Source organism: Sorex fumeus, unplaced genomic scaffold (assembly GCF_029834395.1).
Source record: "Sorex fumeus unplaced genomic scaffold, SorFum_2.1 ptg000098l, whole genome shotgun sequence".
Classification (NCBI taxonomy): Eukaryota; Metazoa; Chordata; class Mammalia; order Eulipotyphla; family Soricidae; genus Sorex; species Sorex fumeus.
The window spans coordinates 57,472,210-57,487,472 of NW_026606155.1; the positions used below are offsets into that span (position 1 = coordinate 57,472,210).

The 15,263-nt window shown below is 43.3% G+C and overlaps 1 protein-coding gene across 1 annotated transcript in view; it reads right to left on the bottom strand.

The window, feature by feature from the left end:
- TTC6 (tetratricopeptide repeat domain 6) overlaps positions 1-14,770 on the bottom strand; it is a 217,642-nt gene extending 202,872 nt beyond the window's left edge. The window contains exons 1-2 of the mRNA XM_056133903.1: positions 13,768-14,770; positions 9,941-10,005 (exon numbers count right to left, since the gene is read on the bottom strand). Coding sequence (XP_055989878.1) covers positions 9,941-10,005; positions 13,768-14,770 — 1,068 coding nt within the window. The remainder of the gene's footprint in view (positions 1-9,940; positions 10,006-13,767) is intronic.
- Positions 14,771-15,263: the final 493 nt, after the last annotated feature.

Genomic DNA, 15,263 nt, shown 5'->3' on the forward strand with positions numbered 1-15,263 from the left:
CACTGGTGGAGGGATAGGTACTCAAACATTGTATAATTGAAACCCAAGCACAAAAATTTGTAAGCCTACAACTGTACCTCATGGTGTTTCACTAATAAATTTTTTTTAAAAGCTATGACAGTGATAATTTTAATGAATAAATAAATCACAAATCAAGTATTCCTACCATGCCATCAAACTGAAGCCCTTGGGTTGTCAACATTTTCTGTCATCCACAAATGTTCTTGTTACATTAGTTAACTCCTTAAAGCTAAAACATACATTATAGGGTGCTGGAGTGACAGCATAGTGGGTAGAGCATTTGCCTTGCACATGGTCAACCTGGGTTCACTCCCAGCATCCCATATGGTCCCCTGAGCACTGTAGGAGTAATTTCTGAGTGCAGAACTAGGAGTAACCTCTGAGCACTGCTGGGTATGACCCAAAATGCCAAAAGCCAATAAAATTATATCAGATACAAAATGTTTCTACTTTTGATACCTAATTTAATGCTAAACATTGTGAAGTACTCAATATTCTTATAGTAGATGAGGGAATAATTTTTAGTCACAAAAAGTCTCCACAGAAGGTAAATTACCCAGAGAGACTACACCCATAGCAATACCTTTTCTACCTCCTCTCATAGTAATAGAATGTAAACCTTGACACACAGCAGCCCAAATACCTAATTCACATGTGGTCATGTTGCTAAGTTCTGGAAAATGAAATATAAGCAGAGGTGGTAGATAACCTTGACACATACAGTTTTTAATGCTTTCCTGCTGGCTAGAATGCAGTTGAGATATTAGAAGCAGCCATGCTGGACCTTGAGATGACCTTAGGGATAAGGGTCGGAGTCAGTGAAGCAGTAGATGGCAGGAAACTGGATCCCTGATTCTGCTAAACACCTGTCAGTCCTGAATTACCTTTCACATGAGCTTCTTTGAAAAGAGAAATAAACTTCTATCTTGTCTAAGTCACTATTATTTTGAATTTTCTGATTATCTGCACCCATTAAGCTGTTCAGAACTAGTTCTATTAGGACTGCCACTTACTCTCATTTCCTTGTTACTTGATATTTGGCTAACCTGATTTGGCATTGTACTAGTGACAGCCTATATGAATTATGCATTCCATTTAGCATTTTCAAAGATTCCATTGTAAATGGATATTTAATAAGCTTTTTCACTTAACCCTAAAGAGCAGTAGTACAGAGTCATGCATAAAAAGCCATAATTCAGTGAACTGTTTAATAATCACTTTCCAGAGAAATAATTGATTGTCAAAGACTCCAGACATCGAGGCAGATCTCAACAGCATAACGAAATCAGAACAATGAAAAGTGTCTCAGCTGTCTCAATCTTTCATTCCTTCAGAACCCTATTTCCAATGATTAAGAGATGAAGGGCTTGAGAGTGGAGATGTTCTTGAGGTAAAATCTGGCTGAAATGATGAGGTCTGGCTTTATTATAATCTTCTGCTGTGTGCCTAATAAATTTGTAGTAAGCCAAGCAAAGGACAGGAATTTTATTTACTGCATTATCTGCAAGATTGAAAGAGAAGATAGACTTCAATTTTGACAATGGGGAAGAAGTGAATTTTACTCCTCAAAACGTGTCAAGTCTGATGGCCAGTATGCCAAGCAACAATTAAATGTGATCATGGCAATCCGAAGAATGCTTAGATAATATCTAAAGCACTGGTTCATCCTCCAGGCTTATGGGAATTTCTGGTAAGACTACCATTCCATTCTCTCAAGTTAAGGATTCTCAACAATACTACAACCCACTACAGATAATATTTCACATATGTCTGAAGTAGTTCGTTTCCTCCACAAGTATGAAGATTCATATCCTATGCCTACTGAACTATGAATGAAATTTAAGAAGAGAAGGTACTTAAAGGTTATTTATATCTTTGTTTTTAGAATAGCTCAAAATTTCAAAATAAAATAAAGCTAATAAAATCAAAGAGTACAGAAATTTGTTATTCTGTCCTTATTTGACGTAAGAGATGTCAGATAAAGAAAATATAATATTTCAACTATTTTAAAGGCAATCTAAGTTGGCAGAATTAACAGTACTTAACTAAAAGTAGCAAGTTAATGATCACAGGACAACCCACATTGCTACCCATTATCCCACTTATAGTTTTTCACTTTATAATACAATATAGTTTCTTATATTCCCAGCCCAAGTCCCAAACCCACCATTTCTCCCACTACCACTGGGCTCTATGAACAGCAAATCTTTTATTTCTTGCTGATCTTCCACAGGCCTACCTGTTCTAGGTTCACAAGTCAATAGCAAGGGGCTATGGGCATCTATCCCAAGACAGAGAAGTGTGATGGACCTGCCACTAAAACAGAGATCCAAGAGGGAAGAATTGATGGTTAAAAATAATTCTGTGGGGGTATGGTGCCACCAGCAGGTCCACCTGTACCTGCAGGGCAAATACATCAGCAGCCTGATGGTGCCTTCAGGCTTCCTGATACCCCCAAATTGCTTCTTCGCCTTTGACTGGACCCCAACAACTTGGGACCAAGTTTACCAAGAAATTAAATGGCCAAAAGTTAGTTATGTGGGAGTCATGCCCACAAACCATCTCTGACTCAGCTGTAGAAGCTCATTTATCAGCCTTATTTCAAGAGATCAAAAGCTGCAATTAATATCAGATCCATGTGTGGCTGAACAAAGTGAAGCAAGTCGGAGGGAGATGGGTCAGTCTGGAGCCTACTCAAGCAGAGTCCCCGGCAGCCACCTGCTTCCACAATCCAAAATCATCCCCATACACCCAGCCTGACTGCACTATCTCCAGACGGACCTCACCAAGATATAATCTGCTGAAAATTTGGGTATGCGGTTTTGTGACTGAAATCTCCAGGCTTTCTCAGGGTTAGGATGGACTTCCTCCCACCACTTCCCAATACTCCTGGAATAACTGGCAGTAACCCCCATGAACCAAATCCAGTGCCACCAGGTAAGCTCCCGGACGAGAACAGTGCAGTCTTCTGCCCCTGCGCCTGGCTGTTCCTCGCCTAGGCCCCTTGGAGGGGAGTGGGTTGAGCTTTCCTCCCCGGCCCGACCAGGGCTCCGGCAGCCGAAGACCTCCAGGACCAGCCACCACCATGCTGAGACCACTCTCCGCAAACATGAAGGTACTGGCAGAGGGACAAAGCCACGCGGGTTCCGGGGCCGAGATCTCCAAGCCTACTCAGACTGGAGTCGAGCATCTTCCACCCACACCCACCACCTGGCCCCCTGGCACCGTGTAATCCCATCAACGGCCAAGACTCGGAGACTATAAAATCCAGCTCCCGGAACCGCGCGGCCACATTTGCGGCCGCGCGACATCTTATCAGGACATCTTTTTATGACATCTTATTATCTCATTCCTACTTTGGACAAACTTTCAGGCTATCGAATGTAGCCTGCCCACAGGGCAGAGTCTGGCAAACTCCCCGTGGCGTACCAAATATGCCAAATACCAGTAACAATGATGGGTCTCATTCTCCTAAAGAGCCTTGAATATAATCTCAGGGCTAGGATGAAAGAGACGTTACTGGGGCCTGCTCAAGGCAATCGACGAATAACAGGATGATGAAATGAAATGAAATGAAATGATAACTGAAATCCAAGCACAAAAATTTGTAAGTCTACAACTGTACCTCATGGTGTTTCACTAATAAAAATTTGAAAAAAAGGAATGCAGGTTTGGGGGGCTGAAATCTCCAGGCTTTCTAAGGTTGAGATGGGCTACCTCCCCCCACCTCCTTGTACTCACAAAGCCTCAGCAGTTATATCCACACCCAAGTGCTGCCACCCAATGAAAAAGCTATGCAGTCTTACCATCCCAATGAAAATACTGAATGCCATGAACAAACACCATGACCTCTTAGCACCTGTATTGCAAACCATAATGAACAAAAGGAAAAGGAGAGAGAATGAAAGAGAGAGAGAGAGAGAGAGAGAGAGAGAGCAAGAAGGAAAGTGCCTCCCATAAAGGGAGGGTGAGGGTGGGGAATGGGGGGAGGGATGGATGCTGGATCATTGTATGACTTATCTAGCAAATTATGAACAGTTCCATTATGAACAGCTTTTTAATAGTCTATCGTGTGGATATTCTATTTAAATATTTTTTTTAAAAAAGTAATTTGGAGTTCATGCCAAATTCACTCAGCTTAATCAATGACTGAATAAACAACTGTACTTTTGCCTTGCAGGCAGCCAACATGGCCGACCCGAGTTGGATTCCTCCACCCCTCTCGGAAAGCCCGGCAAGCTACCAAGAGTATCTCACCCGGACGGCAGAGCCTGGCAAGCTCCCTGTGACCTATTCAATATGCCAAACACAGTAACAACAAGTCTCAAGATGGAGATGTTACTGAGCCCGCTTGAGCAAATCAATGAATAACGGGAGGACCGTGATCCGTGATCCACTCCTACATTTAAAAACAAATTCTGTGGGGGCTAGAGAGATAGCACAGCGGGTAGGGCGTTTGCCATGCACACGGCCGACCCGGGTTCTATTCCCAGCATCCCATATGATCCCCTGAGCACTGCCAGGAGTAACTCCTGAGTGCAGAACCAGGAGTAACCCCTGTGCATCACCGGGTGTGACCCAAAAAAGCAAAAAAAAAAAAATCTGGATAATTTGGATCCAGGTCTTAATATGGGGGGAGGGGGACATGAAGAATAATGAAGAACATTTTCTCATGTGCCTTTTAGCCATTCGGATTTCTTCTTTGTGAAAGTTTCTATTCATTTCATCTCCCCATTTTTTGATGGGGTTGAATGTTTTCTTTTTGTGGAGTTGAACCAGTACTTTGTTTGAAGTTAGGGAGGTTGATTCCTCCCATTTTCTTTTTCCCAAGAATTGCCTTAGCTATTCGTGGGGCCTTATTGTTCCATATAAATTTCAGGAGTGTTTGCTCCATTTCTTTGAAGAATGTCATGGGTATCCTTATAGGGATTGCATTGAATTTATACAATGCCTGATAGTTTTGACAATAAAATAAAAATATTCAGAGATGCTCAGCTACAATCATGTTAGGTATTCCTCATACCAAATGAAATATATTTGATAGAATGTATAGTATATCTAGTAGTGTTTATATTTGGGGAACATTCCTTTACAAGTACTTGATTTCCTTGATCTACTGCAAAGTACTCTGAGTTCATGTTCTTTTTTCTTTTGCTTTGGGGTCATAATACATGTATTTGGGGTCATAATACATAGTTCATGTTTTGTTTTGTTGTCTTAATATGCTGTGTTCACTGTTGGTGGGAATGCCAACTGGTTCAGCCCTTTTGGAAAACAGTATGGTAGATCCTCAAAAAATTAGAAATTGAGCTCCCATTTTATCCAGCAATACCACTCCTGGGAATATATCCCAGAGAGGCAAAAAAGTATAAAATCGAAGTGACATCTGCAATTGCTTGTTTATTGCAGCACTCTTTACAATAGCCAGAATCTGGAAAAAACCTGAGTGCCCGAGAACAGATGACTGGTTAAAGAAGCTTTGGTACATTTACACAATGGAGTACTATGTAGCTGTTAGAAAAGATGAAGTTATGAAATTTACATACAAGTGGTACTACATGGAAAGTATCATGTTAAGCGAAATGAGTCAGAAAGAGTGGGATAGACACAGAAAGATTGCATTCATCTGGGGAACATAAAGCAACAAAAAGGGAGACTAACACCCAGGAATGGCTGAGATTAGTACCAGGAATTTTGCTCCATGACTTGAAAGCCAGCCATATGTGCTAGGTGAAAAGAAAGCTCAGATAGAGAAGAGAGCACCAAATAAAGGGTGCTGTGAGGACCCTCCCAGGGTGGGAGAAGCATGCTAAAAGTAGTCTATAGACCAAACATGATTGCCACTCAATGCCTCTCTTGCAAAACACAGTACCCAAAAGAAAAGAGAGAGAACAAGGGGGAATGCCCTGCCACAGAGGTAGGGTGGGACGGGGGGATGGTGGGTTGGGGGGATGCTGGGACCCATGGTGGTGGAGGATGGGCACTGGTGGAGGGATGGGTACTTGATCATTGTATAACTGAAACCCAAGCACAAAAATTCATAAGTCTATAACTGTACCTCATGGTGTTTCACTAATAAAAAAATTTAAAAATAAATAAATGGTGATTTTAAAACTTCACATAAGGGCCAAAGTGATGACTCTGAGAGCTGGAATATATGCTTTGCATGTGGAAATCTTGGGTTCAATCCCCAGTACTCTATAGACACCTCCAAGACAGACCATTAATTACTGAGTTGGAAGCTGTCCCTCATTACTGACAGAAGTGATCCAAAAACAGACAAAAAATTCACAAGAAAAAAAACCTGTATACCAAGAAATTCCTTAATCATTACATCATTTGTACTAGTTTAAACTATTATACCTATGAGGACAACAAAGTACTGTGCAAATGGAATGTATAGGTTAAATGTGTAATAAATGAGTCTATCATTTTGAATAGAAAAGATCTGCCCAAACTAGTTCTTTCCAATTGTACTAGTGTCATTAAAAATAGATTGCCTTTCTCTGCCCAGATCCTACTAGGTTCCCTGACTGATATCACTGGGTGAGCAAAATTTGTTCCTCTGATAAGTATAAATGTGAAATGCAAAGTACCAAGAAAATGTTTAAATAGCATCAAATAATATGCAACTGTTGAAGGAGAATATAAGCTAATATATGTCCACTCATATGTGTCAAAACTATATTTCATAAATGTACAAATTTTTAGAAAAAAATAATATATACATGCATTTATGCAAATACATGTATGGTAAACAACTGAGATGTGAAGAAAAATAACCATTGTGGAGCTGAGAAGGGATTGTATTCTTGTTTCTTATATTTCATCATATAACTTGGAAAAAGAGATATAATTTTGTAATATGAGGCATAATTTCACTGAATATAGAATTTGGCAAAGATAGTTCTTTTAGTACTTAAGAAATGTTGCACCATTCCTTCTGACTTCTATGGCTTTTTATAAGAAATCCACTAACAAATTGTTTTTCTGTATAGGTGAGGATATTTTCTTTGTTTTCAAGACTTTTTTCCTTTCCATTTTTTTTCAGAAAAAATTGGCTATTGTGTGTTTTGTTGATTTTTTTTTGTTTTAATGGTGCATCAAATTCCAGGACATCATTTAACAAGGTTAGACCTTCTGTTAAAGTCTCACAGGTCCTGCAACTGTAATCTTATTTTTTATTAGTCTATATTTGTTCAGATTAAGTACACTGTATTGGTCAATCTTCTAATTCATTAATTTCATTCCTCTTCCTTCAGTTGTTGAGTTACCCACTGAGTTTTTATATAGGCTGTTAGATATATCTTTTAGTTCTAAAAATGTTTATTGGTTCCTCTTTACATTTTTTGATACTTTTCTGCTAAGATTTTCCATTTATTTTCTTTGTTTCAAATGTGCTCAACATTGCTCACTGAAGCATTTATTTTTTTAAGAAACCACTTTAAAACCTTTGTCAGATAATTCGAACCTCTCTGTCATCTCAGTGTTGGCATCTACTGGTTCTTTTTTTTTCCCCAAGTTGTTTCTGGTTCTTGTTATGACAAGTGATCTCCTATAGAAACATAGATGTTTGTACCATTATATGATGAACTGTTGGATCTTGATTACACTTTGTTTCCTCTGACACTTTTAACAGAGCAGTCAGGGGGAGGGTAGGAGCTTCATCAGTACTGCCAGCTAGGGGTAGCAGTTCAGGCTCCTAGCTTGGTCTTTGGTTGATACTAAGAGTGTTTTTGCTGAATGGCAGTAGGGAGAGCTTAACACAGACCTAGAAAAGAGAGATAAGTCTGCCCCATTCTTATTCTTCACATGACTTCCAGGGACAAACAAAAAGGGGGGTGGAGGGGGGGAATGAGAGCCTCTTTACTGCTGCAAAGTGTTTCGTATCTTGAATCTCTGCAGACACACCTCAGTGGAGAGAAGGCTGGAGTACCTTGTTACTGACTGCTGAGAGTGTAAGACCAAGATCTCCACTTTACCTGGGCCTGGTGGGATTGGGACATATGAGTTTCTTCAGTGTCTGGCTAGGACACTGAAAAATTTTGTCTTGCTTTTCTGTCCCTTCTTAATATTGTGGCTAATGAGAGAAGAATCACCATCTTGTCCATATCCTTGGCATTCCTGGACTATTCTTTATTTCCAAATCTGGGTGATATAACACATACAAGAAAATCATGACTTAACACTATGACATTCTTTGGATCACTATGTCTCTAATCATCTTTCTCTTCTATCCTCTGCATTTTAGAATCTTATTATTTGTACATAATGTCCATATTTTACTTAGTTGTACTTAGACAAAACAACAGAATAAAATATGTGTCTGAATGTGTATATCTGAAGTGAAATTAGGCTTATGTTTTATGATATGACATTTTCCTTGTGATCTACACACTATTTATAAGGTGTCTTGACAAATAAATTCCCTCTTACCTGGTCATCTCAAGCCATGTTTCCTTTGAGCTATCTGGAGGGCAGGGAGCCAGGAGAGGGGAGGACACATGACAGAAGCAAGATAGAACAGTTTCTTCCATCTTTTTTCCCGCTTCTTGGGTCACACCTGGCAATGCACGGGGTTACTCCTGGCTCTGCACTCAGGAATTATTACTGGTAGTGCTCAGGGGACCATATGGGATGCTGGGAATTGAACAAGGGTTGGTCGCATGCAAGGCAAACACCCTACCTGCTATGCTATTGCTCCAGACACATTCTTCAATCTTAATAGACTATAAACCCCAGACTCATGCAACTACAATATATTTTGTAAATAATAATGCTGAATTTCTCAGTAAAACAAACATAGGACCTTAAAGCATTTCTATGTCTTCTGCCATGGAGTATGCACACTCTTTAACCACAAATTTGAAATTCTGAACTTACAGAGGGGTTCAGGGAAGGGATGATTTCTGTTTAGGGGTTCATTTAGCAACATCTAAAGTACATTTAGATTACAAGGGGAAGGGAATAAATACGGAAGAGGATCACACTACAGGAATCTAGAGGACACAGACCAGGGATGCTTAAAATTTACAAGGTTAACACAAACACCCTCAATAAAAATATATCCAACCCAAAATGCCAAGAGTGCAAAAGCTGAGAGATACTAGTTTAGATGTTGACCTATTCTTAGAGAGTGAAGTTTAATCTCTAGCTTGTGCACCTTTTAACCAACACAACTGTTGGTAAAGCTCTGCAAATGCACTTTACCTGTTCAAGCACTCAAGGAGAGCAGAAGCACTATTAGAAGAGAAGGGAAAGATACTTTATAAGATCCAAACACACATGCACAAAGTTCATGTGAAATAAAACCATACCAGGGGAGAACCATAGGCACTACAGATCAGCGAACACACAGACACAGCAATTGGCACAATGAGATACAGAGAGCGTTAGGAATGCAGTTCTAGTGTTTGTGGAGCTCTGGATATTGAGTTTGGACTGGCCCTGCCCAGACTGAAACAGAGCTTACACATCCTGCCTTATCCTTCAGCTTTCCTCTAATAATTGCATATCATACATACCAAGATGGGCGAGACCAAGACCCCCTCATTCCCTGTTTATCCCAAAGATAAGTTTGCGTGGATACATTACAAATGTTTAAAACAGATGTTCTTATGCAAATCTTTTCTGTATGGGAAGAATGGCCATATCTGGCAGTGCTCAGAACGTACTCCTGGCTTGGTTTGGTGTTAAGGATTACAAAGCATGTACTCAGATCACTGAGCTATCTTTCTGGCCCTAGTCTTAAAAAGAAATTTTGTGTATGAAACCATATAACAATATAAAAATTACAATGTCTCAAATATACTTTTTAATTTCTAATTTGCGTATCACTTTTACACTCATCTTTTTTTGCTATATCTTGCCTACCCAGCAACAATCACTTCAATAAATTCTCCCATTACTTCCTTCTCACCTCAGCAAAACTACTGAAACCATTGGGGTTGTTTTCAAAGTAATGCAAAGTTTCATCTTCTGGAACTGTTGGGGCAAGAGGAGGCAAAATTTTAAAAGAAAAAAAAATGGGGGTATGGTGCTGCCAGCAGGTCAACCTATACCTGCAGGGTGAGTGCATCAGCAGTCTGATGGTGCCTTCAGGCTTTCTGATACCCCAAAATTACCGCTGTGCCTACAGCCAGACCCCAACAACTTGGGACAACGTTTACCAAGAAATAAATGGCCAAAAGTCAGGTATGTGGGAGTCACAACCACAAACCACCTCCAGCTCAGCTATACAAGCTCATTTATTGACCTTATTTCAGAGACCCACAGATAAATCTAGAAAGAGATCAAAAGCCACAGTTAATCTCGGACTTGCACATGGCTGAATAGACCGGGGTAAATCAGAGGGGGGCAGGTTGGCCTCATGTCCCACCCAAGCAGAGCTCCCAGCAGCTACTTGCTTCCAGAATCCAAAATTGCTGCCATATCCCAGGCCTGACTGCACCATCTCAGGACAGACCTCACCAAGATAAAATCTGCTGAAAATTCTGGTATGCGGGTTTTGTGCCTGAAATCTCCAGGCTTTCTCAGAGTTGAGGTGGGCTACCTCCCCCCACTTCCCAATACACATGAAATCACTGGCAGTCACCCACCATGATCCAACTCCAGCACCACCCTGTAAGCTCTACTGTTGGCCTTACTTCAGAAACCTCAGAGACCCCTAAAGAAATCTCGAAAGAGATCAAAAGCCACAGAAAAGCTCGGACCTGTGCATGACTTAAAAAACCAGGATAAACTGGAGAGGGGCGGGTTGGCCTGTGCCCATCCAAGCAGAGCCCCCAGCAGCCACTTTCTTCCACAATCCAAAATCGCCTCCATACCCCCAGCCTGACTCCACCATCTCAGGATGAACCTCACCAAGATATAATCTGCTGAAAATTCTGTAATGTGGATCTTAGCACACCAACAGCCCTGGCAGAGACACATCAGCGAGTCCTAGAAGACACCACAGTGACAGATCTCTGGGCCCCATACTGGGCCAATTTCACCAGGGCACCCCAAATGGAGCAGGTACAGTCTCCCTACCTACTCCAGATGGAATCCCGGTGACCAAGAGCTTCCACAATCAAGGCCCAGGTATGCAGGTTCCAGGACTGAATCTCCAGGCCACATGGCAGTAGAGGACCTGGGTGCAGGCTGTCCCTCCCCAGGTCCCCACTCGTCCAGCCGACTGGCTGCCATGCCCACAATTTGCCTCCGAGCGCCATCTTAGCACACCAACAGCCCTAGCCCAGGGACACAACAGCAAGTCCCAGAAGACACCACAGCTCTGGAGATCTCTCTGGGCCCCGTGCCGGGCCAATTTCACCAGGGCACCCCAGATGGAGCAGGCGCAGTCTCCCCGCCTACTCCAGATGGAATCCCAGCAACGAGAGTTTCCACAAACAACCCCCATCCCCACCCCAGTATGTGGGTTCCAGTACTGAATCTCCAGGCTGCATGGTGGCAGAGGGCCTGGGCTGCCCCTCCCCGGGTCCCCACCCACCCACCCACTAGACTGGCTGTCACACCCACAATTTGCCTCCACGTGCTATCTTAGCACACCAACATCCCTGACCCAGAGATTCCCAACTTAAGCCCAAAATGGATTAGTGCCATACAAAGATGTCTCTGGAACCCAACCATTTACAATCTAAAAATTTACATTTACAATCGCAGCCGTGGGAGCTCTAATGATATTCAAAATGAGCAATGAAAAATAAATTATCTAGTGTCTGCCCCTGGTAAGTAGGCTTGAATGGTGGTGGGAAATTTCAAGCAAAACATAATGCCCAAAACTAGAGAGAATTAGGTAAATTGTCTTCCATAGAGGCAGGATGAGGACTGAGATGTGGGTGGCACAAAATGTGCACTAGTGGAGAGATGGGTGTTCCATCATTGTATGGCTGAATCTCAAACATGAAAGTTTTGTAACTCTATCTCATGGTGATACAATTTTAAAAAAAATAAAGGTAATGTGGAGTTTATGCCCAATTCAGTCTTCTTAATCAATGGCTGAACAAGTAGCAGTACTCCTACATTATTAAAAAAAAGAAAAAGAACAAAGAAAAAATTAGACTGCACAAAAGTTAATATAGTGGAACTAGCTCTAGAGGCTAAGATGCCGATAGTGGCTCTTACAATAAGGGGCTAGTACTAGATCCTGATTGTAAGGCTCTGTGAAACAATTCATGTTTCAAGCACACACACACACTCAACAAAAAGAAATAAAATGCCACAGGAAACAAATGTACTCTTCCAGTGTTCACTCACCATTTGATGTTTTCCTTTCTTGCATGCTATTTGAACTCTTCGAGAGATATTCCCTCTAAAGTATAACTTTCCCCAATTGCCAATGACCTCTGAACCAGTTTCTAACACTGACCCCCCTCTTCATGACTAGTCCTTTGATTATGCCATAAAGATCCTTCTCAGGAGAACAGGCACCCAGACCTTTGTTCTCTCTATTAAGGCTTTCCACTGTGAATCCCAGATTTCCTTTTTTTCTATTAGACTCATAGGAAATCTAATTAGAAATATCCAAAAAGATCTTGTTTGGAAACTATGAGAAGGTATGTGTCTTAACTGAAAAAAAAAATGTTCCCTCTCTGCTGACAAACCTAGGTCAAAGACAACACTGGGGACGCTTGTCCTTACATGTTTTTGTTTCCCTAATGGGCTTTAAGATCACATTCCTTAAATCACAGCCAAGAGTGTATTAATCGGGGTTAAAACTATTTTAAAGACATAATGTGGTAGCAATATTCTGTGTACTAACAAGAGGCCAAGTGCAGCAGCCAAGAGCAGTAATAGAATCTTCTTTTTGTCAATTCTCATTGCCATTCTCAATTTTTAAAAAGTTCTCTCTCTCTCTCACTCTCTCTCTCTCTCGCTCTCTCTCTCTCTCTCTCCCTCCCTCATTTTTTCTGTGTGGGAGTGTGGGACTCAGATTATCTTATTTTACTTTGAATATTCCTACAAGATTAAGTCCACGTAATGAAAAAAAATGTCTTTAAATATGATCTGATCTAGCTTTGCTCCTTGCCAGAGACATAATACAAACAATAAATGAAAGGTCCTTGCCTGGTTCCAGTTCCTGAGGTTTGAACTGCTGAAGAGAATCCTAGCTCTGCCCTACATTGCTTGCAGAAGACTGAGTCCATTAGCCTCACTAAAGCTAGGAAGTCAACCTGAGTCAAATACTGATGGAGTATTGTAGAAACAAACAAACAAAAAAAAGTGTCCTATCCTAGGGCACACAAGAATCCCTTGTAATCTAACTGGCAACAGCTAGAAAGAACAGCTGAGTGACCCGAAGTGCAGTGTGGGGGGGGGGGGATAGGAGGGGGTGATGGGGGGAACATATGAGGTACCAGTGTATCAAAACAGGGTCCGGGCACATACAAGGCAATGCTTTATCCCTGTACTCCATCGGGCCCATCAACTTCTTAAAATATAGTGATCTCAGGATATTAAACTGAGAGTCAATAATGCCGAAGTAGAGCAGAAATAGAGTTTTCCACAAAACAAACAAAACAAAACAAAAATCCCCCTATTATTTCAATAGGGAGGAAAGGTTACCAGCAATGGATCGCTCAGGCCTACAGCTAATGTTCTTTGAACTCCCTTTAGGAAATCCCCGTTCTTGAGCTTTGAAAAAGAGGTTACATCCACTGCAACGGGGGAAAAAATTCACAACTTCAAACCCAAGGAACTCCAACAACGGCCGGGGGTTTCATCACGAGGCACAAGCACACACACCCAGCATCATTTCACGTCCGACACGAAAGGCGTACTGACCGGAGAGCACCAGTACTCCCCTGTCTCGTTCACCTACATCTACATCCGTGGCCAAGTCGTAGGTGGGGCCCAGGATGCTCCAAATGAGCTCCTTGAAGGTCCGGTCGGTAGCCAGCTGGGCCTCCGAGTGCAGTGAGGCTATGACCTCTTCCACCATCGTGGGCATCGTGTAGCCCGCCGGCCTGGCCGAGAGCTGCGGTTTCTGCGAGAGGCGCACGCGGGGCTCCTGGTCTGCCCGGGGGGAGACCTCGGCCACTTCCCCGCCGGGCTCCACCGAGGCGCTGGACGACTGGCGCCGGAAGTGGGGGTGAAAGCGCACGCGCCGCTGCAGCAGGGTGGCCGTCAGGTCGCTGTCGACGCTGGACACGGAGCTGCTGTGCCTCGTGCGACCCAGGCGGGGCTCCTGCAGCGGCAGCAGCTCGGGCTTCTTCGACGACTGCTGGAGCGGCGGCTCCTCTGCGGGCTTAAGGATGCTGGACTTCGAGCTCTTGGGCGCCACCGATGCGGTCCAGGACCTGTCCCGCCGCGCGGACGGCGCCGCCAGCATCACGGCCCGCGTCGTGCCGGCCTCGGGGGCGATGAGGGGTGGCAGCGGCTGCAGCTGGTAGCGGAGAAACGCCGAGCTGCTCATGTAGAAATCCCGCAGGCGGAAGGGCGCAACCTGCGGGCTCCGGGCCCAGGGGCGCCTGCCCCGCGGCCGCAGCGAGCGGACACTGGTGCGGGACGCTCGCGACGACCCCGACGGCGGCTTCTGCGGTGGATCACAGACATCGCTCTTCTCCTTGCTCTCCGGCGACACCTCATAGGGGCCCCGGAGGCCTCTGTCCACGGTTGGCCTGCGCTCCAGCTCCTGCTTGAGGCGGAGCGAGTGTTTTTTCGATGCCCGGCGAAGCTTCTCGTGCTCTCGGAAGATGTACTCCTCGTCCCTGTGTTTCAGACCGAAGTGCTTCCGAACTGAGTCCATCGTGGCGAATGCGTCCTGAAAAACGACCTGCTATTACTTAATCGATCACAGCGCTTGTCCCAACAGAATCCCAGCTTGGGAAAGTTCCTGGCCCACTGAGGATTCTCTGGTCCCTGAAGCACATCTAGGTAACTTTACATCTATCTAGTAGTTGGCCTTTACCATCAACCACCAGAAAGAAAGATGTTGGGGGGGAGAGGGGAGAGGAGGGAGAAAGGGAGGAAGGGAGGAAGGGAGGGAGGGAGGGAGGGAGGGAGGGAGGGAGGGAGGGAGGGAGGGAGGGAGGGAGGGAAAAAGAGACCTCTACTGAGGACACTTTTTTATTCAGAGTATTGGAAACCTGTTGGATTATATTGTCATGTAGTGATTGATGTTCAGCCCCAAGACAGGCTGCAGTTGGAGGATGAAACTCAAAGCCACTTTTTCTATGAGCGTCTGGAAACCTTTTAACAATTTCGTAGCATGAAAGTGACTTGAAACAGTCTACTGTTTG